Source organism: Carcharodon carcharias, chromosome 17 (genome assembly GCF_017639515.1).
Source record: "Carcharodon carcharias isolate sCarCar2 chromosome 17, sCarCar2.pri, whole genome shotgun sequence".
In the NCBI taxonomy this organism is placed as follows: Eukaryota; Metazoa; Chordata; class Chondrichthyes; order Lamniformes; family Lamnidae; genus Carcharodon; species Carcharodon carcharias.
Genome location: NC_054483.1, coordinates 31,115,080 through 31,142,902, shown reverse-complemented (window position 1 = coordinate 31,142,902; position 27,823 = coordinate 31,115,080). Strand labels below are relative to the sequence as shown.

General features: G+C 51.5%; 1 protein-coding gene across 1 annotated transcript in view; it reads right to left on the bottom strand.

The window, feature by feature from the left end:
• The window catches only part of sorbs3 (sorbin and SH3 domain containing 3), a 109,175-nt gene that overhangs the window by 31,186 nt on the left and 50,166 nt on the right, over window positions 1-27,823 (bottom strand). Inside the window, exons 10-12 of the mRNA XM_041210428.1 lie at window positions 18,765-18,818; window positions 17,653-17,751; window positions 16,136-16,182 (exon numbers count right to left, since the gene is read on the bottom strand). Coding sequence (XP_041066362.1) covers window positions 16,136-16,182; window positions 17,653-17,751; window positions 18,765-18,818 — 200 coding nt within the window. The remainder of the gene's footprint in view (window positions 1-16,135; window positions 16,183-17,652; window positions 17,752-18,764; window positions 18,819-27,823) is intronic.

Sequence of the window (27,823 nt, the reverse complement as noted above, 5' to 3'; positions counted from 1 at the left end):
CCAAGGTCCCCACACCCCTCACTGTAACTCCCTGATATAACCCTCACCCCTCATTGTAACATTGATATTCCCCACACCCTCACTGTAACACTCAAATATCTCACACCCCTCATTGAAACACTCTGATATATCCCACACCCCTCATTGTAACACCCTGAAGTACCTCACACCCCTCACTTTAAGACTGCGATATATCTCACAGTCCTCACGGTGACACCCTGAAGTATCCCACACCCCTCACTATAACACCCTGATATACGCTAAACCCTTCACTGTAACACTCTGATATGCCCCACACCCTCACTCTAACACTCTGATATATCCCACACCACTCACTGTAACACTCAGAATTCCCCACAGCCCTCACTGTAACGCACTGATATAACCCTCACCCCTCACTGTAACGCACTGATATATCCCACAGCCCTAACTGTAACACTCTGATATACCACACACCCCTCTTTGTAATTCTCTGATATACCACAGACACGTCACTGTAACACTTTGATATATCCCACACCCCTCACTGTAACACTCTGATATAAGCCTCACTACTCACTTTAAGACTCAGATATATCCCACATCCCCTCACTGTAACACTCCGATATATCCCACACGCTGCACTGTAACACACTGATATATACCACAACCCTCACTGTAACACACTGATATATACCAAACAACCTCACTGTAACACTCGGATATACCCACACCCCTCACTGTAACACACTGATATACCCCTCACTGTAACACTCTGATATATCCCACACCTCTCACTGTAACACTCAGAATTCCCACAGCCCTCACTGTAACGCACTGATATAACCCTCACCCCTCACTGTAACACTTTAATATACCCCACACCAATCACTGTAACGCTCTGATATATACCACAACCCTCACTGTAACACACTGATAGACCATTCACTGTAACACACTAATATACCCCACATCCCTCAGTGTAACACGCTGATAGACCCCACATCCCTCACTGTAACACACTGATATATGCCACACCCCTCCCTGCAACATTCTGATATGCCCCACACCCCTCACTCTAACACTCTGATAGAGCCACACCCCTCACTGTAACACTCTGATATATGCCACCACTCACAGTAACACTCTGATATACTCCACACCTCTCAGTCTAACATCCTGATACACCCCATACCCCTCAGTGAAACACTCTGATAAATCGCACATCCCTCAGTGTAACACTCTGATATACCCCACACCCCTCACTGTAACACTCTGATATATCCCACACTCCTCACTGTAACACTATGATATAACCCTCACCACTCACTGTAACACTTTGTTATATCCCACAACCCTCAATGTAAGGCTCAGAAAAATCCCACATCCCTCACTGTAAGACTCTGATATATCCCACAGTCCTGACTGTAATGCTCTGATATACCCCACACCCCTCACTGTAACACTCTGATATACCCCATATCCCTTATTGTAACTCTCTGATATAGCCACACCCTTTAATGTAACACTCAGATATACCCCACATCCCTCACTTGAAGACTGCGATATATCTCACAGTCCTCATGGTGACACCCTGAAATATCCCACACCCCTCACTATAACACCCTGATATACGCTAAACCCCTCACTGTAACACTCTGATATAGCCCACACCCCTCAATGTAACAAGCTGATATATCCCACACCCCTCACTGTAACACTCTGATATACCACAGACCCCTCATTGTAACACTCCGATATATCCCACACCCCTCACTGTAACACCCTGAAGTACCCCACACCCCTCACTTTAAGACTGAGATATATCTCACACTCCTCACGGTGACATCCTGAAATATCCCGCACCCATCACTATAACACCCTGATATACGCTAAACCCCCCCCACTGGAACACTCTGATATACACCACACCACTCACTGTAACCCTCTGATAAACCCCACACCCCTCACTGTAATGCTCTGATATAACCCTCACTCCTCACTGTAACATTCTGATATATCACACAGCCCTCACTGTAACTCTGATATACGACACACCTCTCATTGTAACACTCTGATATATCCCACACCACTCACTGTAACACTCTGATATATACCACACCCCTCACTGTAACACTCTGATATAACCCTCACTCCTCACTGTAACATTCTGATATATCACACAGCCCTCACTGTAACTCTGATATACGACACACCTCTCATTGTAACACTCTGATATATCCCACACCCCTCACTGTAACACTCTGATATATACCACACCCCTCACTGTAACACTCTGATATATACCACACCCCTCACTGTAAGCCTCAGATATATCCCACATCCCTCACTGTAACACTCGGATATACCTCATACCCCTCACTGTAACACTTGAATATACCCACACCCCTCAATGTAACACACGGATATACCCCACATCCCACACTGTAACACTCTGATATGCCCCACACCACTCACACTAACACGCTGATGTAGCCACACCCCTCACTCTAACACACACCACCACTCACTGTAACACTCTAATATACCTCACACTCCTCACTGTAACGCTCTAATATACCTCACACCCCTCACTGTAACGTTCAAGTATCTCACAACCCTCATTGAAACACTGATATATCACACACCCCTCACTGTAACACCCTGAAGTTCCCCACACCCCTCACTTTAAGACTGAGAAATATCTCACACTCATCACGGTGACACACTGAAATATCCCACACCCCTCACTATAACACCCTGATATACGCGAAACCCCCCACTCCAACACTCTGATATATCCCACAGCCCCCATTGTAAACCTCTAATATACCCCACAATCCTCACTGCAATGCTCTGATATATCCCACACCCCTCACTGTAACACTCTGATATAACCCTCACTCCTCACTGTAACACTCTGATATAACCCTCACTCCTCACTGTAACACTCTGATATATCCCACACCCCTCACTGTAACACTCTGATATATCCAACATCCCTCACTGTAACACTCTGACATATCCCATGCCCCTCACTGTAACTCTGATATATCCCACACCCCTCACTGTAATGCTCTGATATATCCCACACTGCTCACTGTAATGCTCTGATATAACCCTCAAACCTATCTGTAACGCTCTGATATACCCCACACCCTTCATTGTAACCCTCTGATATTCCCCACACCCCTCACTCTAACGCTCTGATATAACCCTCAAACCTATCTGTAATGCTCTGATATACCCCATACCCCTCACTGTAGCATTCTGATATATCCCACACCGCTCACTGTAACACTCTGTTATACCCCACATCCCTCACTGTAACACTCGGATATACCCGCACCCCTCAGTGTAACACACTGATCTATACCACACCCCTCAGTGTAACACTCGGATATACCCACACCCCTCACTGTAACACACTGATATACCCCTCACTGTAACACACTGATATACCCCACATCCCTCACTGTAACACTCTGATATAGCCACACCCCTTAATGTAACACTCAGATATACCCCACATCCCTCACTTGAAGGCTGCGATATATCTCACAGTCCTCATGGTGACACCCTGAAATATCCCACACCCCTCACTATAACACCCTGATATACGCTAAACCCCTCACTCTAACACTCTGATATAGCCCACACCCCTCAATGTAACACCTTTATATATAGCACATCGCACACGGTAACATTCTGATATGCCCCACACCCCTCACTGTAACACTCTGATATAGCCACACCCATCACTGTAACACTCTGATATAACCCTCACCACTCACTGTAAGACTCAGATATATCCCACATCACTCACTGTAACTCTTTGATATATCGCTCACCCCGCATTGTAACACTCTGATATATCCCACATCCCTGACCGTAACACTCGGATATGCCCCACATCCCTCACTGTAACACACTGATATACCCCACATCCCTCGCTGTAACACTCTGATGTAGGCTCACCCCTCACTCTAACACACACCACCACTCACTTTAACACTCTAATATACCCTACACCCCTCACTGTAACACTCTGATATATACCACACCCCTCACTTTAATACTCGGATATACCCCACACCCTCACTGTAACACTCTGATATATACCACACCCCTCACTTTAATACTCGGATATACCCCACACCCCTCACTGCAACACTCTGATATACACCACACACCACACTGTAACACTCTGATATATCCCACACCCCTCACTGGAACACTCAGATATACTCCACACCCGTCACTGTAACACTTTGATATATCCCACACCCCTCACTGTAACACCTAGATATAACGTCACCACTCACTTTAAGACTCAGATATATCTCACATCCCTCACTGTAAGACTCTGATATATCCCACACCCTGCACTATAACACTCTGATATATCCCAATCCCTCACTGTAACACTCAGATATACCTCACACCCCTCACTGTAACACACTGATATACCCCACGTCCCACACTGTAATACTCTGATATGCCCCACACCCCTCACTCTAACACTCTGATGTAGCCACACACCTCACTCTAACACACACCACCACTCACTGTAACACTCTAATACACCCCACACCCATCACTTTAATACTCTGATATATACCACAATCGTCACTGTAACACACTAATATACCCCACAGCCCTCAGTGAAACACTCTGATAAATTGCACACCCCTCACTGTAACACCCTGATATTCCCCACATCCCTTACTGTAACACTTTGATATAGCCACACCCCTCAATGTAACACTCTGATATACACCACAACTCACTGTAACACTCTGATATGCCCCACACCCCTCACTGTAACACTGACATTGAGGTCTACAGCACAGAAAAAGGCCCTTCGGCCCATCAAGTCTGTGCCAGTCAAACAAGTCCCCATCTAGTCTAATCCCATTTTCTAGCACTAGGCGCATAGACTTGTATGCCATGGCATCGCAAGTGCACATCCAAATAATTCTTAAATGTTATGAGGGTTCCAGCGTCTTCCACCCTTTCAGACAGTGAATTCCAGATTCCCACCATCCTCTGGGTGAAAACGTTCTTCCTCACATCCCATCTAAACCTCCTGCCCCTTACCTTAAATCAATGCCCCCTGGTTTTTGATCCCTCCACCAAGGGAAAAAGTTCCTTCCTGTCTACCCTATCTATGCTCCCCATAATTTTATACACCTTAATCATGCACCACCCCCCCACCCTCAATCTCGTCTACTCCAGGGAAAATAACCCCTGTCTATCCAATCTCTCCTAACTAAAACTTTCCAGCCCAGGCAGCATCCTGATAAATCTCCTCTGTACTCTCACTAGTGCGATCACATCCTTCCGATAATGCGGATTCCAGAGCTGCAGACAGTACTCTAGCTGTAGCCTAACTAGCATTTTATACAGTTCCAGCATAACCGCCCTGCTCTAATATTCTGTGCCTCGGTTAATAAAGGCAAGTATCCCATATGCCTCCTTAACCACCTTATCCACCTGTCCTGCTATCTTCAGGAACCAGCGGACATGCACACCAAGGTCCCCACACCCCTCACTGTAACTCTCTGATATTACCCTCACCCCTCATTGTAACATTGATATTCCCCACACCCCTCACTGTAACGCTCTAATATACCTCAAACCCCTCACTGTAACGCTCTAATATACCTCACACCCCTCACTGTAACGTTCAAGTATCTCACAACCCTCATTGAAACACTCTGATATATCACACACCCCTCACTGTAACACCCTGAAGTTCCCCACACCCCTCACTTTAAGACTGAGAAATATCTCACACTCATCACGGTGACACACTGAAATATCCCACACCCCTCACTATAACACCCTGATATACGCGAAACCCCCCACTCCAACACTCTGATATACCCCACAGCCCCCATTGTAAACCTCTAATATACCCCACAATCCTCACTGCAATGCTCTGATATATCCCACACCCCTCACTGTAACACTCTGATATAACCCTCACTCCTCACTGTAACACTCTGATATAACCCTCACTCCTCACTGTAACATTCTGATATATTCCACACCCCTCACTGTAACACTCTGATATATCCAACATCCCTCACTGTAACACTCTGACATATCCCACGCCCCTCACTGTAACTCTGATATATCCCACACCCCTCACTGTAATGCTCTGATATATCCCACACTGCTCACTGTAATGCTCTGATATATCCCATACCCCTCTGTAACACTCTGATATATCCCACACCCCTCTCTGTAACACTCTGATATAACCCAAACACCTCTCTGTAACACTCTGATATATCCCACACCCCTCTCTGTAACACTCTGATGTAACACAAACACCTCACTGTAACACTCTGATATATCCAAGACCCCTCACCATAACACTCCGATATATCCCACACCCCTCAGTGTAAGACTCAGATATATCCGACACCCCTCACTATAATGCTCCGATATATCCCACACATCTCACTGTAATGCTCTGATATATCCCACACCCCCCACTGTAACACCCTGATATATTCCACACCCCTCACTGTAACACTCTGATATATCCAACACCCTTCACTGTAACACACTGATATATCCCAAACCCCTCACTGTAACACTCAGATATATCCCAAACCGCACAATGTAACACTCTCATATATTCCTAACCCGTCACTGTAACATCTGATATATCCCACACCTCTCACAGTAAGAATCAGATGTATCCCACACCTCCCACTGTAACACTCTGATATATTCCACACCTCTCACGGTAACACTCTGATATATTCCACACCCCTCACTGTAACACTCTGATAAATCCCACACCACTCACTGTAACACCCTGAAGTGCCCCACACCCCTCACTTTAAGACAGAGATATATCTCACTCCTCACAGTGACACCCATAAATATCCCACACCCCTCAATATAACACCCTGATATATGCTAAACCCCTCACTGTAACACTCTGATATACCCCACACCCCTCATTGTAACCCTCTGATATTCCCCACACCCCTCACTCTAACGCTCTGATATAACCCTCAAACCTATCTGTAACGCTCTGATATACCCCACACCCCTCACTGTAGCATTCTGATATATCCCACACCGCTCACTGTAACACTCTGTTATACCCCACATCCCTCACTGTAACACTCGGATATACCCGCACCACTCAGTGTAACACACTGATCTATACCACACCCCTCACTGTAACACACTGATATACCCCTCACTGTAACACACTGATATACCCCACATCCCTCACTGTAACACTCGGATATACCTCACACCCCTCACTGTAAAACACTGATATACCCCACACCCACACTGTAACACTCTGATATGCCCCACACCCCTCACTCTAACACTCTGATATAGCCACAACCCTCACGGTAACACTCTGATATTTGCCACCACTCACAGTAACACTCTGATATACTCCACACCTCTCAGTGTAACACCCTGATAGACCGCATACCCCTCAGTGAAACACTCTGATAAATCGCACATCCCTCAGTGTAACACACTGATATAGCCACACCCCTTAATGTAACACTCAGATATACCCCACATCCCTCACTTGAAGGCTGCGATATATCTCACAGTCCTCATGGTGACACCCTGAAATATCCCACACCCCTCACTATAACACCCTGATATACGCTAAACCCCTCACTCTAACACTCTGATATAGCCCACACCCCTCAATGTAACACCTTTATATACAGCACATCGCACACGGTAACATTCTGATATGCCCCACACCCCTCACTATAACACTCTGATATAGCCCACACCCCTCAATGTAACACCTTTATATACAGCACTTCGCACACGGTAACATTCTGATATGCCCCACATGCCTCATTCTAACACTCTGATATAGCCACACCCATCACTGTAACACTCTGATATAGCCACATCCATCACTGTAACACTCTGATATAGCCACACCCATCACTGTAACACTCTAATATAACCCTCACCACTCACTGTAAGACTCAGATACATCCCACATCACTCACTGTAACTCTCTGATATATCGCTCACCCCGCACTGTAACACTCTGATATAGCCCACACCACTAACTGTAACACTTTGATATATCCCACACTCCTCACAGTAACACTCTGATATAACCCTCACCACTCGCTGTAAGACTCAGATATATCCCACATCACTCACTGTAACTCTCTGATATATCGCTCACCCCGCATTGTAACACTCTGATATATCCCACATGCCTCATTGTAACACTTGGATATGCCCCACGTCCCTCACTGTAACACACTGATATACCCCACATCCCTCACTGTAACACTCTGATGTAGGCTCACCCCTCACTCTAACACACACCACCACTCACCCCGCATTGTAACACTCTGATATATCCCACATCCCTCACTGTAACACTCGGATATGCCCCACATCCCTCACTGTAACACACTGATATACCCCACACCCCTCACTGTAACACTCTGATATATACCACACCCCTCACTTTAATACTCGGATATACCCCACACCCCTCACTGTAACACTCTGATATATACCACACCCCTCACTTTAATACTCGGTTATACCCACACCGCTCACTGCAACACTCTGATATACACCACACTAACACTCTGATATATCCCACACCCCTCACTGGAACACTCTGATATACCCCGCACCTGTCACTGTAACACTTTGATATATCCCACACCCCTCACTGTAACACTCTGATATAACATCACCACTCACTTTAAGACTCAGATATATCTCACATCCCTCACTGTAAGACTCTGATTTATCCCACACCCTGCACTATAACACTCTGATATATCCCAATCCCTCACTGTAACACTCGGATATACCTCACACCCCTCACTGTAACACACTGATATACCCCACGTCCCACACTGTAATACTCTGATATGCCCCACACCCCTCACTCTAACACTCTGATGTAGCCACACACCTCACTCTAACGCACACCACCACTCACTGTAACATTCTAATACACCCCACACCCATCACTTTAATACTCTGATATATACCACAATCGTCACTGTAACACACTAATATACCCCACATCCCTCAGTGTAACACCCTGATACACCCCACATACCTTACTGTATCACACACCTCTCACTGTAACACCCTGAAGTACCCCACACCCCTCATTGTAAGACTGAGATATATCTCACACTCGTCACAGTGACACACTGAAATATCCCACACACCTCACTATAACATCATGATATACGCTAAACCCCCCACTCCATCACTCTGATATACCCCGCACCCCCCACTGTAACCGTCTGATATACCCCACAATCCTCACTGCAATGCTCTGATATAACCCTCAGCTCTCATTGTAACATTCTGATATAACCCCCACTCTTCACTGTAACACTCTGATATAACCCTCACTCCTCACTGTAACACTCTGATATAACCCTCACTCCTCACTGTAACATTTTGATATATCCCACACCCCTCACTGTAAAACTCTGATATAACCAACATCCCTCACTGTAACACTCTGACATATCCCACACCCCTCACTGTAACACTCTGATATAACCAACATCCCTCACTGTAACACTCTGACATATCCCACACCCCTCACTGTAACACTCTGATATATCCCACACCAATCACTGTAATCCTCTGATATGTCCCACACCCTTCAATGTAACATTCGGATATATCCAACACCCCTCATTGTAACACTCTGATATATCCTACACCCCCCATTGTTATACTCTGATATGTCGCAACCTCTCACTGTAACACTCTGATATATCCCACACCAATCACTGTAATCCTCTGATATGTCCCACACCCTTCAATGTAACATTCGGATATATCCAACACCCCTCATTGTAACACTCTGATATATCCCACACCCCCCATTGTTATACTCTGATATGTCGCAACCTCTCACTGTAACACTCTGATATATCCCACACCAATCACTGTAACCCTCTGATATGTCTCACACCCCTCACTGTAACACTCTGATATATCCCACACCCCTCACTGTAACACTCTGATATATCCCACACCCCTCATTGTAACATTCTGATATATCGCACAGCCCTCACTGTAACGCTCTGATATATCCCACACCCCTCACTGTAACACTCTGATATATCCCACACTCCTCACTGTAACATTCTGATATATCCCACATTCCTCACTGTAACACTCTGATATATTCCACACCCCTCACTGTAACACTGATATATCTCACAATCCTCACTGTAACACTCTGATATATCCAACACCCCTCACTGTAACACTGTGATATAGCCCACACCCATCACTGTTAGACTCTGAAATATCCCACACCCCTCACTGTAAGACTCAAGATATATCGCACACTCCTCACTATAACACACTGATATATCCCACACCCCTCATTGTTATACTCTGATATATCGCACACCCCTCACTGTAACACTCTGATATGTCCCACACCTGTCACTGTAACACTCTGATATACCTCACACCCCTCACTATAACACTTTGATAGATACCACCCCCTCCGCTGTAACACTCGGATATACCCACCCCCCTCAATGTAACACACGGATATACCCCACATCCCTCACTCTAACACTCTGATGTAGCCACATTTCCCACTCTAACTCTCACCATCACTCACTGCAACACTCTAATATACTCCACACCCATCACTGTAACACTCTATTTACCACACCACCCACTGTAACACACTGATATATCCCTCACTGCAACACACTAATATACCTCACACCACTCACTGTAACACACGGATATACCCCACATCCCACACTGTAACACTCTGGTATGCCCCACCCCCCTCACGCTAACACTCTGATGTAGCCACACCCTTCACTCTAACACACACCAGCACTCACTGTAACATTCTGATACATACCACATCCCTCACTTTAACACTCGGATATACCCACAACCCTCACTGTAACACACTGATATACCCCACATACTGTGTAAAACCCTGATAGACACCAAACCCCTCACTGTAACACTCTGATATATACCACACCCCTCACTGTAACACTCGGATATATCTCACACCGCTCACTGTAACACACTATATACCCCACATCCCATACTGTAACACTCTGATATGCCCCACATCCCTCACTCTAACACTCTGATGTAGCCACACCTCCCACTCTAACTCTCACCATCACTCACTGTAACACTCTAATATACACCACACCCATCACTGTAACACTCTATTTACCACACCACCCACTGTAACACACTGATATATCCCACACCCATCACTGTAACACTCTGATATCTCCCACACCAATCACTGTAACCCTCTGATATATCGCACACCCCTCACTGTAACACTCTGATATATCCTACACCAATTACTGTAACCCTCTGATATGTCCCACACCCCTCAATGTAACCCTCTGATATGTCCCACACCCCTCACTGTAACACTCTGATATATCCCACATCCCTCACTGTAACACTCTGATATATCACACAGCCCTCACTGTAACGCTCTGATATACCCCACACCCCTCACTGTAACGGTCTGATTTGTCCCACACCCATCAATGTAACATTCGGATATATTCAACAGCTCTCACTGTAACACTCTGATATATCCCACACCCCTTACTGTAACACTCTGATATATTCCACACCCCTCACTGTAACACTGATATATCTCACAATCCTCACTGTAACAATCTGATATATCCAACACGCCTCACTGTAACACTGTGATATAGCCCACACCCATCACTGTTAGACTCTGAAATATCCCACACCTCTCACTGTAAGATTCAGATATATCGCACACTCCTCACTGTAACACACTGATATATCCCACACCCCCCATTGTTATACTCTGATATGTCGCACACCTCTCACTGTAACACTCTGATATATCCCACACCAATCACTGTAACCCTCTGATATGTCCCACACCCCTCACTGTAACACTCTGATATATCCCACACCCCTCACTGTAACACTCTGATATATCGCACAGCCCTCAGTGTAACGCTCTGATATATCCCACACCCCTCACTGTAACACTCTGATATACCCTACACCAATCACTGTAACACTCTGATTTGTCCCACACCCATCAATGTAACATTCGGATATATTCAACAGCCCTCACTGTAAGACTCAGATATATCCCACACCCCTCACTGTAGCACTCTGATATATCGTGCACCCCTGATTGTAAGACTCAGATATATCCCTCACTTCTCACTGTAACGCTCTGATATATCCCACACCCCTCAGTGTAACACTCAGATATACCCACACCTCTCACTGTAACACTCGGATATATCCCACACCGCTCACTGTAACACACTATATACCCCACATCCCACACTGTAACACGCTGATATGCCCCACACCCCTTACTTTAACACTCTGATGTAGCCACACCTCCCATTCTAACTCTCACCACCACTCACTGTAACACTCTAATATACCCCACACCCCTCACTGTAACACTCTGATTGATGCCACACCCCTCACTGTAGCACTCTGATATATCCTGCACCCCCTATTGTAAAACTCAGATATATCCCACATTTCTCACTGTAATGCTCTGATATATGCCACACCCCTCACTGTAACACTCTGATATACCCCACACCCCTCAGTGTAACACTCTGATATACCCTACACCCCTCGCTGTAACACTCTGATATAACCCTCACCACTCACTGTAAGACTTTGATATATCCCACATCCCTCACTGTAACACTCTGATATATCCCACATCCCTCACAGTAACACACTAGATATACCTCACTCCCTTCACTGTAACACTCTGATATACCCCACATCCCTCACTGTAACACTCGGATATACCCACACCCCTCAATGTAACACATGGATATACCCTACATCCCACACTTTAACACTTTGATATGCCCCACACCCCTCACTTTAACACTCTGATGTAGCCACACCCCTCACTCTAACACACACCACCACTCACTGTAACAGTCTGATATGTCCCACAACCCTTACTGTAACACTGATATATCCCACACCCCTCACTGTAACACTGATATATCCCACACCCCTCTTGTAATACTCTGATATATCCCACACCCCTCACTGTAACACTGATATATGCCACACCCCTCTTGTAACACTCTGATATACCCCACACCCCTCACTGTAACACACTGATATATACCCACACACCTTACTTTAACACTCGGATATACCCACACCTCTCACTGTAACACACTGATACACCCCTCACTTTAACACACTGATATATCCCTCATCCCACAGTGTAACACCCTGATAGACCCCAAACCCCTCACTGTAACACTCTGGTATACCCCACACCCCTCACTGTAACACACTGATATACCCCACATCCCACACTGTAACACTCTGATATGCCCCAAACCCCTCACTCTAACACTGTGATATAGCCACACCCCTCACTCTAACACACACCCCCACTCACTGTAACACTCTAATATACCCCACACCAATCACTGTAACAGTCTGATATATACCACACCCCTCACTGTAACACACTGATATACCCCTCACTGTAACACACTAATAACCCTCACATCCCTCAGTGTAACACCCTTATAGACCCCACACCCCTCACTGTAAAACTCTGATATTTACCACACCCCTCACTGTAATACTTGGATATACCCACACCCCTCACTGTAACAGTCTGATTGATCCCACACGCCTCACTGTAATGCTCTGATATACCCCATATCCTTCACTGTAACACTCTGTTATACCCCACACCCCTCACTGTAACACTCTGATTGATCCCACACCCCTCACTGTAACGCTCTGATATACCCCATATCCCTCACTGTAGCACTCTGATATACACCACACCCCTCACTGTAACGCTCTGATATACCCCACACCCCTCACTGTAACACTCTGATATAATCCACACCCCTCACTGTAACACTCTGACATAACCCACACTCCTCAATGTACCACTTTGATATAACCCACACCCCTCACTGTAACACTCTGATATAACCCTCACCCCTCAATGTAACACTCTGATATATCCTACACCCCTCACTGTAACACTGATATATCCCACACCCCTCTTGTAACACTCTGATATACCCCACACCCCTCACTGTAACACACTGATATATACCCACACACCTTACTTTAACACTCGGATATACCCACACCTCTCACTGTAACACACTGATATACCCCTCACTTTAACACACTGATATATCCCTCATCCCACAGTGTTACACCCTGATAGACCCCAAACCCCTCACTGTAACACTCTGATAGATCCCACACCCCTCACTGTAACACACTGATATACCCCACATCCCACACTGTAACACTCTGATATGCCCCAAACCCCTCACTCTAACACTGTGATATAGCCACACCCCTCACTCTAACACACACCACCACTCACTGTAACACTCTAATATACCCCACAACAATCACTGTAACAGTCTGATATGTACTACACCCCTAACTGTAACACACCGATATACCCCTCACTGTAACACACTAATAACCCTCACATCCCTCAGTGTAACACCCTTATAGACCCCACACCCCTCACTGTAACACTCTGATATAACCCACACCCCTCACTGTAACACTCTGATTGATCCCACACCCCTCACTGTAACGCTCTGATATACCCCATATCCCTCACTGTAGCACTCTGATATACACCACACCCCTCACTGTAACGCTCTGATATACCCCACACCCCTCACTGTAACACTCTGATATAATCCACACCCCTCACTGTAACACTCTGATATAACCCACACTCCTCAATGTACCACTTTGATATAACCCACACCCCTCACTGTAACACTCTGATATAACCCTCACCCCTCAATGTAACACTCTGATATATCCTACACCCCTCACTGTAACACTGATATATCCCACACCCCTCTTGTAACACTCTGATATACCCCACACCCCTCACTGTAACACACTGATATATACCCACACACCTTACTTTAACACTCGGATATACCCACATCTCTCACTGTAACACACTGATATACCCCTCACTTTAACACACTGATATATCCCTCATCCCACAGTGTTACACCCTGATAGACCCCAAACCCCTCACTGTAACACTCTGATAGATCCCACACCCCTCACTGTAACACACTGATATACCCCACATCCCACACTGTAACACTCTGATATGCCCCAAACCCCTCACTCTAACACTGTGATATAGCCACACCCCTCACTCTAACACACACCACCACTCACTGTAACACTCTAATATACCCCACAACAATCACTGTAACAGTCTGATATGTACTACACCCCTAACTGTAACACAGCGATATACCCCTCACTGTAACACACTAATAACCCTCACATCCCTCAGTGTAACACCCTTATAGACCCCACACCCCTCACTGTAACACTCTGATATAACCCACACCCCTCACTGTAACACTCTGATATAACCCACGCTCCTCAATGTACCACTCTGATATAACCCACAACCCTCACTGTAACACTCTGATATAACCCACACCCCTCAATGTAACACTCTGATATAACCCACACCCCTCACTGTAACACTCTGATATACACCACACCCCTCACTGTAACACTCTGATATAACCCTCACCCCCACTGTAACACTCTGATATAACCCACACCCCTCAATGTAACAGTCTGTTATAACCCACACCCCTCACTGTAACACTCTGATATATCCCACACCCCTCACTGTAACACTCTGATATACACCACACCCCTCACTGTAGCACTCTGATATAACCCTCACCCCTCACTGTAACACTCTGATATAACCCACACCCCTCAATGTAACACTCTGATATATCCCACACCCCTCACTGTAACAGTCTTCAGCACCTGGGTTCGAATCCCAGCCCAATCGACAGGCAGTGACCCGATGGGAGGTAAATTGCATCACAGAATTTCTTTGTTGATTTCTTGATGCACGAATGAGACTGGGACTGCTGCAAACTCACAGAGACATCTTGAAGTGAGGCAGTAGCTGGGAGAATTCCACCCGAAATGTCGTCAAATGTTGAATGATCCCAGATGAAGCCTGACCTGCATTCATACCCCTTCCGTCCCTCTCCTCCTCCACATTCTACTGCTTCCCACTCACCTGACTCTCAGAGGCTGCCCTCCCAGCTGCCAGCTTCCCGATCTTTCCTGAAAAAGAGCAGACAGAGAAGTGTTGAAAGATCTGAGTCCGGAACCCAGGAGGAGACAGGATGGAATGATCGGAATGGAGAATTCTTGGAAGCTGTCAGTTCGTAACACTTAGTCAGCAAGTCAACACTGGGTCCTAAACTCCACCTGATATCGTCTCATCTTCGAACCATCAGAATTCCTGGTTAAAAAGCTGTCAACATGTCATGCAGGCACTGTCCTCAGGCCCTGCCTTGCCTGTGCTGTGCCTGGGAGTGTTTGATGGAGACAGTGTAGAGGGAGCTTTACTCTGTATCTAACCCCGTGCTGTACCTGTCCTGGGAGTATTTGATGGGACAGTGTAGAGGGAGCTTTAATCTGTATCTAACCCCGTGCTGTACCTGTCCTGGGAGTATTTGATGGGATAGTGTAGAGGGAGCTTTACTCTGTATCTAACCCCGTGCTGTACCTGTCCTGGGAGTGTTTGATGGGGCAGTGTAGAGGGAGCTTTACTCTGTATCTAACTCCGTGCTGTACCTGTCCTGGGAGTATTTGATGGGACAGTCTAGAGGGAGATTTACTCTGTATCTAACCCCCGTGCTGTACCTGTCCTGGGAGTGTTTGATGGGGACAGTGTAGAGGGAGCTTTACTCTGTATCTAACCCTGTGCTGTACCTGCCCTGGGAGTGTTTGATGGGGACAGTGTAGAGGGAGCATTACTCTGTATCTAACCCCGTGCTGTACCTGTCCTGGGAGTGTTTGATGGGGACAGTGTAGTGGGAGCTTTACTCTGTATCTAACCCCGAGCTGTACCTGCCCTGGGAGTGTTTGATGGAAACAGTGTAGAGGGAGGTGATGGTGTAATGGTCTTGTCATTAGACTAATAATCCAAAGTTCGAATTCCGCCACAGCAGATGGTAGAATTTGAATTCAATAAAAATCTGGAATTAAAAGTCTAATAATGACATTGAAACCATTGTTGTAAAAAATCACCTGGTTCACTTTAGGGAAGGAAATCTGCTGTCCTTACCTGGCCTGGCCTACATGTGACTCCAGACCCACAGCAATGTGGTTGGCTCTTAAATGCCCTCTAAACAAGGGCAATTAGGGATGGGAAATAAATGCTGGGCTAGCCAGTGATGCCCACATTCCATGAACAATAAAAAAAAGACTTTTAATTCCAGATTTTTGTTGAATTCAAATTCCACCATCTCCTGGGATTTGAACCTGGGTCCCCAGAGCATTACCCTGAGTCCCTGGATTATTAGTCCAGCAACAATACCCCTACTGCCCCCTAAGTGTGAAGAGGACTTGGTATGAGTTAGGATATAGACAGCATAGTTTCAGAGGAGATGAAGCATCAGGAAGGTGGAAGACAAGCGGTCAGCCAGGAGCGTGTTGGAAACACTAAGTGGATGAGCTAAGTTAGTGTTCAGGATTGAGTGCAAAGCTGTCTGCAGTCATGGTGACTGTCAGCAGGGAAATCAGTACCTGATGTGTCCTGTCTCTCTCTGCCAGCCGCAGCTCGAGGTTCTGCAGATCGGAATCTAACTCAGCTTCCAACTGGCTCAGCTCTTTCTCGAGTGAGATCTGCACCAATAAACAGGAGAGCAGAAGGAGAGATATCATTAAGAATACTCCAGGCTGGACAACACTAGCTTTCAGCAGCACTGGGTCATGATAGTGACACAGGGAAAAGGCTGGAGACACTCTCAGACACTGAGCAATGATGTACCTGTTCTTATTGTTGCTCCTCACCTCCAGGTGCCAGTGCGTTCACAGCCCCATCTCTTGGCAACCCCACTGCTCTTTGAGTAGATGGGTTTTTGTATGGGACTGGTTCTCCCTCTGTCTCTGCACCCCCTTCCCACCATCTCGCTCTGCCTCTCTCTCTATTTACCTGTCTTCATCTCTGTCTCTCACTCCAATTTTCTCACTGCATCTCTCTCTCTCTCTATACCTTTTTCCATCTATCTCTCTCTATCCCTGTCTCTCTCCCTCACACCATCTTCCTCTCCTCCCTCTCTCATTCTCACCCAGTCTCTCCATCTTTCTGATTCTCTATCTTTTTTTCATGTGAGTTATTTTATTCTCTCCACCTGCATCTCTGTCTGTAACTGTCTCTGTCTCCATTTGTCTTCAGCTCTTTCTCTCTCTCTCCATATCTCTGTCCCTCTTTCTGCCTCAAGGAGATATTCCTGCCACAGGTACAGCGTAAGCAGCCTCTCTCTGCTCCACTCCTACCTTCCACCAGCTCAACTCGCTCTATCAGCCCTCCTTTCCCAACCACCGAGCTCGCTCTTTGTGATAAACTGCCTTGAGAATTAGTGCCTACAGTGGGCAGAGAGCAAGAGTCAGGTGCAACAGCACAAGGTGGAACTGGGTGTTCAGTGTGTGCTGCAGAGTAGAGGTTGGGTTTGTTTCCAGATCCTATGAGCCAATTGGAACATCTTCATTCCGACTCCCCCTTCACCATCACTGTCTCTGGATGAGCCCTGAGATAAACAAGACCCATAGTCCACTCATCCGATTCGAAGGTCAGATTGAGGCTGGAGCTGCGGGCAGGGGTGAAGGCAGACAAAATATTCAACACAGTCCCTTACCTCAACTGAGTTTGAGAGTCTCCTGGTCGAAGAGCTCAGAATTGAAGACTCAGCCTAAATAATTGGGAAAATGGATAACATTAGTGAATGCAACGGGAGACTGACAAAGAGCAGCTACTGACTGACCCCTTCTTCCTGCAACGTCTGGTGTTACTGACTGTATCTCAGCTGATGTTAACACAGCTCCCTCACACTGTCACTCAGTAACCCCCCTCTTCCCCGAGCCCCCTGTGTTACTGACTGTATCTCTACTGATGTAAATCCAGCTCCCTCGCACTGTCACTCAGTAAGCCCCCTCTTCCCCGAGCCCCCTGTGTTACTGACTGTATCTCTGCCGATGTTAACCCAGCTCCCTCACACTGTCACTCAGGAATGCCCCTCTTCCCCCAGCGCCTGTGTTACTACTGTATCTCTCACTCAGTAACCAGCTGGAAGATTTGGTGTTACAGTTTGCAAAGCTCTGCAGATCCTTGGCTTCTTATTGGCCTCTGGTCAATCAGACTTTTCCAGTAGCAAGACCTGTTCAGGGTGGATGAAGGATTTTTTGTTTATTCAATCTGACATAAGTTGGGTCAGAGCAGAAGGTGAGCTCGTATTGAGAAAATCCTATAGCCTCCTGGTTTCACAAGCTCAGACTGACTGACTGCAGAGAGAGAGGGAGTGCGGGGTCACAGCTGGACATAATGACATGTCTCCCTCTCGCGAGATAGAGGACCGATTATCAACAACGAGAGACCAGCACACAGAACACTAGAGTGAGAGAGCAAAAGAGAGGAATAGAGAGAGAAGGATGGAGAGAGAGAGAGAGGGATGGGGACAGAAAGAGAGGGATGGAGAGAGAGGGATGGAGAGAGAAAGAGGGAAAGAGAGAGAAAGAGGGAAAGCGAGAGAAAGGGATGGAGAGAGAAAGGGATGGAGAGAGAAAGGGATGGAGAGAGTAAGGGATGGGGAGAGTAAGGGATGGGGAGAGTAAGGGATGGGGAGAGTAAGGGATGGGGAGAGTAAGGGATGGGGAGAGTAAGGGATGGAGAGTGTAAGGGATGGAGAGAGTAAGGGATGGAGAGAGTAAGGGATGGAGAGAGTAAGGGATGGGGAGAGTAAGGGATGGGGAGAGTAAGGGATGGGGAGAGTAAGGGATGGGGAGAGTAAGGGATGGAGAGAGAGTAAGGGATGGAGAGAGAGGTGGATGGAGAGAGAGGTGGATGGAGAGAGAGGGGGCTGGAGAGAGAAGGGGGATGGAGAGATGGGGGGATGGAGAGGAGGGGGGATGGACAGAGAGGGGGGATGGACAGAGAGGGGGGATGGACAGAGAGGGGGGATGGACAGAGAAGGGGTAATGGACAGAGAAGGGGTAATGGACAGAGAGGGGGGATGGACAGAGAGGGGAATGGACAGGGAGGGGGGATGGACAGAGAAGGGGTAATGGACAGGGAGGGGGATGGACAGGGAGGGAGGATGGACAGAGAGCGGGGATGGACAGAGAGGGGGGATGGACAGAGAGGGGGGATGGAGAAAGAGGGAGGATGGAAAGAGAGGGGGGATGGAAAGAGAGGGGGGATGGAAAGAGAGAGGGACGGGACGGAGAGAGGGAGGGACGGAGAGAGAGAGGGAGGGACGGAGAGGGAGAGGGAGGGACGGAGAGGGAGAGGGAGGGATGGAGAGAGAGAGGGGGTGACAGAGAGAGAGAGGGGGAGGGACGGAGAGAGAGGGAGGGACGGAGAGAAAGGGAGGGACGGAGAGAAAGGGAGGGACGGAGAGAGAGGGAGGGACGGAAAGAGAGGGAGGGATGGAGGGGGGGGGATGGAGAGAGAGAGGGCGGGACGGAAGAGAGGGGGGGACGGAGAGAGGGGGGGACAGAGAGAGACGGGGGGGACGAGAGAGAGAGAGTGGGACGGAGAGAGAGAGAGTGGGACGGAGAGAGAGGGGGACGAGAGAGAGAGAGAGGGGGACGGAGAGAGAGAGAGGGGAACGGAGAGAGAGGGGGGATGGAGAGAGAGAGGTGGACGGAGAGAGAGGGGGGACCTAGACAGAGAGAGAAGGGGGGATGGAGAGAGAGAGAGGGGGGACGGAGAGAGAGAGAGGGGGACGGAGAGAGAGAGGGGGGGACGGAGAGAAAGAGAGGGGGACGGAGAGAGAGAGAGGGGGACGGAGAGAGAGAGAGGGGGACGGAGAGAGAGAGAGGGGGACTGAGAGAGAGAGAGAGGGACTGAGAGAGAGAGAGAGGGACAGAGAGAGAGAGAGGGAGGGATGGAGGGGGGGGACGGAGAGAGAGAGGGCGGGACAGAGAGAGAGAGAGAGGGAGGGACGGAGAGAGGGAGGGATGGAGAGGGGGGGGACGGAGAGAGAGAGAGGGAGGGAGAGAGAGGGAGGGACGGAGAGAGAGGGAGGGATGGAGAGAGGGAGGGACGGAGAGAGGGGGTGACGGAGAGAGAGGGAGGGATGGAGAGAGGGAGGGACGGAGAGAGAGGGGGATGGAGAGAGAGAGAGAGGGAGAGAGAGAGAGAGAGGGAGGGACGGAGAGAGAGGGAGGGACGGAGAGAGGGAGGGATGGAGAGGGGGGGGACGGAGAGAGAGAGAGGGACGGAGAGAGAGGGAGGGACGGAGAGAGAGGGAGGGATGGAGAGAGGGAGGGACGGAGAGAGAGAGGGGGTGACGGAGAGAGAGGAAGGGAAGGAGAGAGGGAGGGATGGAGAGAGAGGGGGTGACGGAGAGAGGGGGGGGACGGAGAGAGAGGGGGGGACAGAGAGAGAGAGAGGGGGACGGAGAGAGAGAGAGAGTGGGACGGAGAGAGAGAGAGGGGGACGAGAGAGAGAGAGGGGGACGGAGAGAGAGGGGGCGATGGAGAGAGGGAGAAGGCGACGGAGAGAGGGGAGGGATGGAGAGAGAGAGGTGGACGGAGAGAGGGGGGGACTGAGAGAGAGAGGCGGACCTAGAGAGAGAGAGGGGGGACGGAGAGAGAGAGAGGGGGACGGAGAGAGAGAGGGGGATGGAGAGAGAGGGGGGATGGAGAGAGAGAGCGATGGAGAGAGATGGGGGATGGAGAGGGAGGGATGGAGAGGGCGGGATGGAGAGGGAGGGGGATGGAGAGAAAGGGGGATGGAGAGAGAGGGGGGATGCGAAGAGAGGGAGGGACGGAGAGGGAGGGGGATGGAGAGAGAGGGGGGATGGAGAGAGAAGGGAGATGGAGAGAGAGTGGGATGGAGAGAGAAGGGGGATGGAGAGAGAAGGGGGATGGAGAGAGAGTGGGATGGAGAGAGAGTGGGATGGAGAGAGAAGGGGGATGGAGAGAGAAGGGGGATGGAGAGAGAAGGGGGATGGAGAGAGAAGGGGGATGGAGAGAGAAGGGGGATGGAGAGAGAAGGGGGATGGAGAGAGAAGGGGGATGGAGAGAGAAGGGGGATGGAGAGAGAAGGGGGATGGAGAGAGAGTGGGATGGAGAGAGAGTGGGATGGAGAGAGAAGGGGGATGGAGAGAGAAGGGGGATGGAGAGAGAAGGGGGATGGAGAGAGAGTGGGATGGAGAAAGAGGGGGGATGGAGAAAGAGGGATGGAGAGAGGGATGGGGAGGGAAAGAGAGGGATGAAGAGAGAGAGAGGTGATGGAGAGAGAGGGGAATGGAGAGAGAAGGGAATGGAGAGAGAGGGGGTGCAGAGAGAGGGGGGGTGGATTGAGAGAGGGATGGGGACAGAAAGAGTGATGGAAAGAAAGGGAGGGATGGTGAAAAAAAGAGGGATGGGGAGAGAGACAGCGATGGAGAGAGAGAGAGAGAGAAAGGGATAGAGAGGGAGGAAGAGGCAGGGATGGAGAGAGAGAGAGTGATGGAGAGAGAGAGGAATGGAGCGAGAAAGGGATGGAGAGAGAGAGGGATGGAGAGAAAGAGGGATGGAGAGAAAGAGGGATGGAGTGAAAGAGGGATGGAGAGAGAGAGGGATGGAGGGGGGGAGGGATGGAGGGAGAGGGATGGAGGGAGAGGGATGGAGAGAGAGAGGGATGGAGAGAGAGAGGGATGGAGAGAGAGCGAGACGGAGAGAGAGGGAAAGAGGGGTGGAGAGAGAGAGAGACAGGGATGGAGAGAGTTGGGGGGACGGAGAGACGGGGGGACAGAGAGACGGGGGGACAGAGAGACTGGGGGACGGAGAGACGGAGGGACGGAGAGACGGGGGGACGGAGAGATGAGGGGACGGAGAGACGAGGGGACGGAGAGACGGGGGGACGGAGAGACGGAGGGACGGAGAGACGGGGGGACGGAGAGACGGGGGGACGGAGAGAGAGGGGGGACGGAGAGAGAGGGGGGACGGGGAGAGAGGGGGGACGGGGAGAGAGGGGGGACGGGGAGAGAGGGGGGACGGAGAGAGAGGGGGGACGGAGAGACAGGGGGGACGGAGAGACAGGGGGGGACGGAGAGACAGGGGGGACGGAGAGACAGGGGGGACGGAGAGACGGGGGGGACGGAGAGACGGGGGGGACGGAGAGACGGGGGGGACGGAGAGACGGGGGGACGGAGAGACGGGGGGACGGAGAGACGGGGGGACGGAGAGACGGGGGGGACGGAGAGACGGGGGGGACGGAGAGACGGGGGGGACGGAGAGAGAGGGGGATGGAGAGAGATGGGGGGACGGAGAGAGGGAGGGACGGAGAGAGAGAGGGAGGGACGGAGAGAGAGAGGGAGGGACGGAGAGAGAGGGAGGGACGGAGAGGGAGGGACAGAGAGGAAGTCAGGGAGAGGGAGGGACGGAGAGAGGGAGGGACGGAGAGAGAGAGGGACGGAGAGAGAGGGAGGGACGGAAAGAGAGGGAGGGATGGGGGGGGGTAACGGAGAGAGAGAGGGAGGGACGGAAAGAGAGGGAGGGACGGAGAGAGGGGGGGGACGGAGAGAGGGGGGGGACGGAGAGAGGGGGGGACAGAGAGAGAGAGGGGGACGGAGAGAGGGGGGGGACGGAGAGAGGGGGGGGGACGGAGAGAGAGAGAGGGGGACGGAGAGAGAGAGAGGGGGACAGAGAGAGAGAGGGGGACAGAGAGAGAGAGGGGGACGGAGAGAGAGGGGGGGACGGAGAGAGAGAGAGGGGGACGGAGAGAGAGAGAGGGGGACGGAGAGAGAGAGGGGACGAGAGAGAGAGAGAGAGGGACAGAGAGAGAGGGGGGACGAGAGAGAGAGAGAGGGGGACGGAGAGAGAGAGAGGGGGGACGGAGAGAGAGCGAGGGGGGACGGAGAGAGAGAGAGGGGGACGGAGAGAGAGAGAGGGGGACGGAGAGAGAGAGGGGACGAGAGAGAGAGGGGGACGAGAGAGAGGGGGACGGAGAGAGAGAGAGAGGGGGGATGGAGAGAGAGAGAGAGGGACAGAGAGAGAGAGAGAGGGAGGGACGGAGAGAGAGGGAGGGACGGAGAGAGGGAGGGATGGAGAGAGGGGGGGACGGAGAGAGAGAGAGGGACGGAGAGAGAGGGAGGGACGGAGAGAGAGCGAGGGGGACGGAGAGAGAGAGAGAGGGACAGAGAGAGAGAGAGAGGGAGGGACGGAGAGAGAGGGAGGGACGGAGAGAGGGAGGGATGGAGAGAGGGGGGGACGGAGAGAGAGAGAGGGACGGAGAGAGAGAGAGGGACGGAGAGAGAGGGAGGGACGGAGAGAGAGGGAGGGACGGAGAGAGAGGGAGGGACGGAGAGAGAGAGAGGGGGACGGAGAGAGAGAGAGAGTGGGACGGAGAGAGAGAGAGGGGGACGAGAGAGAGAGAGGGGGACGGTGAGAGAGGGGGCGATGGAGAGAGGGAGAAGGCGACGGAGAGAGGGGAGGGATGGAGAGAGAGAGGTGGACGGAGAGAGGGGGGGACTGAGAGAGAGAGGCGGACCTAGAGAGAGAGAGGGGGGACGGAGAGAGAGAGAGAGGGGGACGGAGAGAGAGAGGGGGATGGAGAGAGAGGGGGGATGGAGAGAGAGAGCGATGGAGAGAGATGGGGGATGGAGAGGGAGGGATGGAGAGGGCGGGATGGAGAGGGAGGGGGATGGAGAGAAAGGGGGATGGAGAGAGAGGGGGGATGCGAAGAGAGGGAGGGACGGAGAGGGAGGGGGATGGAGAGAGAGGGGGGATGGAGAGAGAAGGGAGATGGAGAGAGAGTGGGATGGAGAGAGAAGGGGGATGGAGAGAGAAGGGGGATGGAGAGAGAGTGGGATGGAGAGAGAGTGGGATGGAGAGAGAAGGGGGATGGAGAGAGAAGGGGGATGGAGAGAGAAGGGGGATGGAGAGAGAAGGGGGATGGAGAGAGAGGGATGGAGAGAGGGATGGGGAGGGAAAGAGAGGGATGAAGAGAGAGAGAGGTGATGGAGAGAGAGGGGAATGGAGAGAGAAGGGAATGGAGAGAGAGGGGGTGCAGAGAGAGGGGGTGGATTGAGAGAGGGATGGGGACAGAAAGAGTGATGGAAAGAAAGGGAGGGATGGTGAAAAAAAGAGGGATGGGGAGAGAGACAGCGATGGAGAGAGAGAGAGAGAGAAAGGGATAGAGAGGGAGGAAGAGGCAGGGATGGAGAGAGAGAGAGAGTGATGGAGAGAGAGAGGAATGGAGCGAGAAAGGGATGGAGAGAGAGAGGGATGGAGAGAAAGAGGGATGGAGAGAAAGAGGGATGGAGTGAAAGAGGGATGGAGAGAGAGAGGGATGGAGGGGGGAGGGATGGAGGGAGAGGGATGGAGAGAGAGAGGGATGGAGAGAGAGAGGGATGGAGAGAGAGCGAGACGGAGAGAGAGGGAAAGAGGGGTGGAGAGAGAGAGAGACAGGGATGGAGAGAGTTGGGGGGACGGAGAGACGGGGGGACAGAGAGACGGGGGGACGGAGAGACGGAGGGACGGAGAGACGGGGGGACGGAGAGACGAGGGGACGGAGAGACGAGGGGACGGAGAGACGGGGGGACGGAGAGAGAGGGGGGACGGAGAGAGAGGGGGGACGGAGAGAGAGGGGGGACGGAGAGAGAGGGGGGACGGGGAGAGAGGGGGGACGGGGAGAGAGGGGGGACGGAGAGAGAGGGGGGACGGAGAGACAGGGGGGACGGAGAGACAGGGGGGACGGAGAGACAGGGGGGACGGAGAGACAGGGGGGACGGAGAGACAGGGGGGACGGAGAGACAGGGGGGACGGAGAGACAGGGGGGACGGAGAGACAGGGGGGACGGAGAGACAGGGGGGACGGAGAGACGGGGGGGACGGAGAGACGGGGGGGACGGAGAGACGGGGGGGACGGAGAGACGGGGGGGACGGAGAGACGGGGGGGACGGAGAGACGGGGGGGACGGAGAGAGACGGGGACGGAGAGAGACGGGGACGGAGAGAGAGGGGGATGGAGAGAGATGGGGGGACGGAGAGAGGGAGGGACGGAGAGAGAGAGGGAGGGACGGAGAGAGAGAGGGAGGGACGGAGAGAGAGGGAGGGACGGAGAGGGTGGGACAGAGAGGAAGTCAGGGAGAGGGAGGGACGGAGAGAGGGAGGGACGGAGAGAGAGAGGGACGGAGAGAGAGGGAGGGACGGAAAGAGAGGGAGGGATGGGGGGGGGGAACGGAGAGAGAGAGGGCGGGACGGAAAGAGAGGGAGGGACGGAGAGAGGGGGGGGACGGAGAGAGGGGGGGGACGGAGAGAGGGGGGGACAGAGAGAGAGAGGGGGACGGAGAGAGAGAGGGGGACGGAGAGAGAGAGAGGGGGACGGAGAGAGAGAGAGGGGGACGGAGAGAGAGAGAGGGGGGATGGAGAGAGAGAGAGGGGGGACGGAGAGAGAGAGAGGGGGGACGGAGAGAGAGAGAGGGGGACGGAGAGAGAGAGAGAGGGGGACGGAGAGAGAGAGAGAGGGGGACGGAGAGAGAGAGAGGGGGGATGGAGAGAGAGAGAGGGGGGACGGAGAGAGAGAGAGGGGGGACGGAGAGAGAGCGAGGGGGGACGGAGAGAGAGAGAGGGGGACGGAGAGAGAGAGAGGGGGACGGAGAGAGAGAGAGGGGGGATGGAGAGAGAGAGAGGGGGGACGGAGAGAGAGAGAGGGGGACGGAGAGAGAGAGGGGACGAGAGAGAGAGGGGGACGAGAGAGAGAGAGAGGGGGACGGAGAGAGAGAGAGAGGGGGGATGGAGAGAGAGAGAGGGGGGACGGAGAGAGAGCGAGAGGGGACGGAGAGAGAGAGAGGGGGACGGAGAGAGAGAGGGGGGGACGGAGAGAGAGAGGGGGGGACGGAGAGAGAGAGGGGGGGACGGAGAGAGAGAGAGGGGGACGGAGAGAGAGAGAGGGGGACGGAGAGAGAGAGAGAGGGGGACGGAGAGAGAGAGAGGGGGACGGAGAGAGAGAGAGAGGGGGACGGAGAGAGAGAGAGAGGGACAGAGAGAGAGAGAGAGGGAGGGACGGAGAGAGAGGGAGGGACGGAGAGAGGGAGGGATGGAGAGAGGGGGGGACGGAGAGAGAGAGAGGGACGGAGAGAGAGGGAGGGACGGAGAGAGAGGGAGGGACGGAGAGAGAGGGAGGGGCGGAGAGAGAGGGAGGGACGGAGAGAGAGGGAGGGACGGAGAGAGGGAGGGACGGAGAGAGGGAGGGACGGAGAGAGAGAGGGGGTGACGGAGAGAGAGGGAGGGATGGAGAGAGGGAGGGACGGAGAGAGAGAGGGACAGAGAGAGAGAGAGGGAGGGACGGAGGGGGGTGGGGACGGAGAGGGAGAGGGCGGGACGGAGAGAGAGAGAGAGAGAGGGGGACAGAGAGAGAGGGAGGAATGGAGAGAGGGAGGTACGGAGAGAGAGAGGGGGTGACGGAGAGAGAGGGAGGGATGGAGAGAGGGAGGGATGGAGAGAGAGAGGGGGTGACGGAGAGGGGGGGGGGGCGGAGAGAGAGATGGGGGGGAAGGAGAGAGAGAGGGGGACGGAGAGAGAGAGAGGGGGACGGAGAGAGAGAGAGGGGGACGGAGAGAGAGAGAGGGGGACGGAGAGAGAGAGAGGGGGGACGGAGAGAGAGAGAGGGGGGACGGAGAGAGAGAGAGGGGGGACGGAGAGAGAGGGCGGATGGAGAGAGAGGGCGGATGGAGAGAGAAGGATGGAGAGGGAGGGATGGAGAGGGAG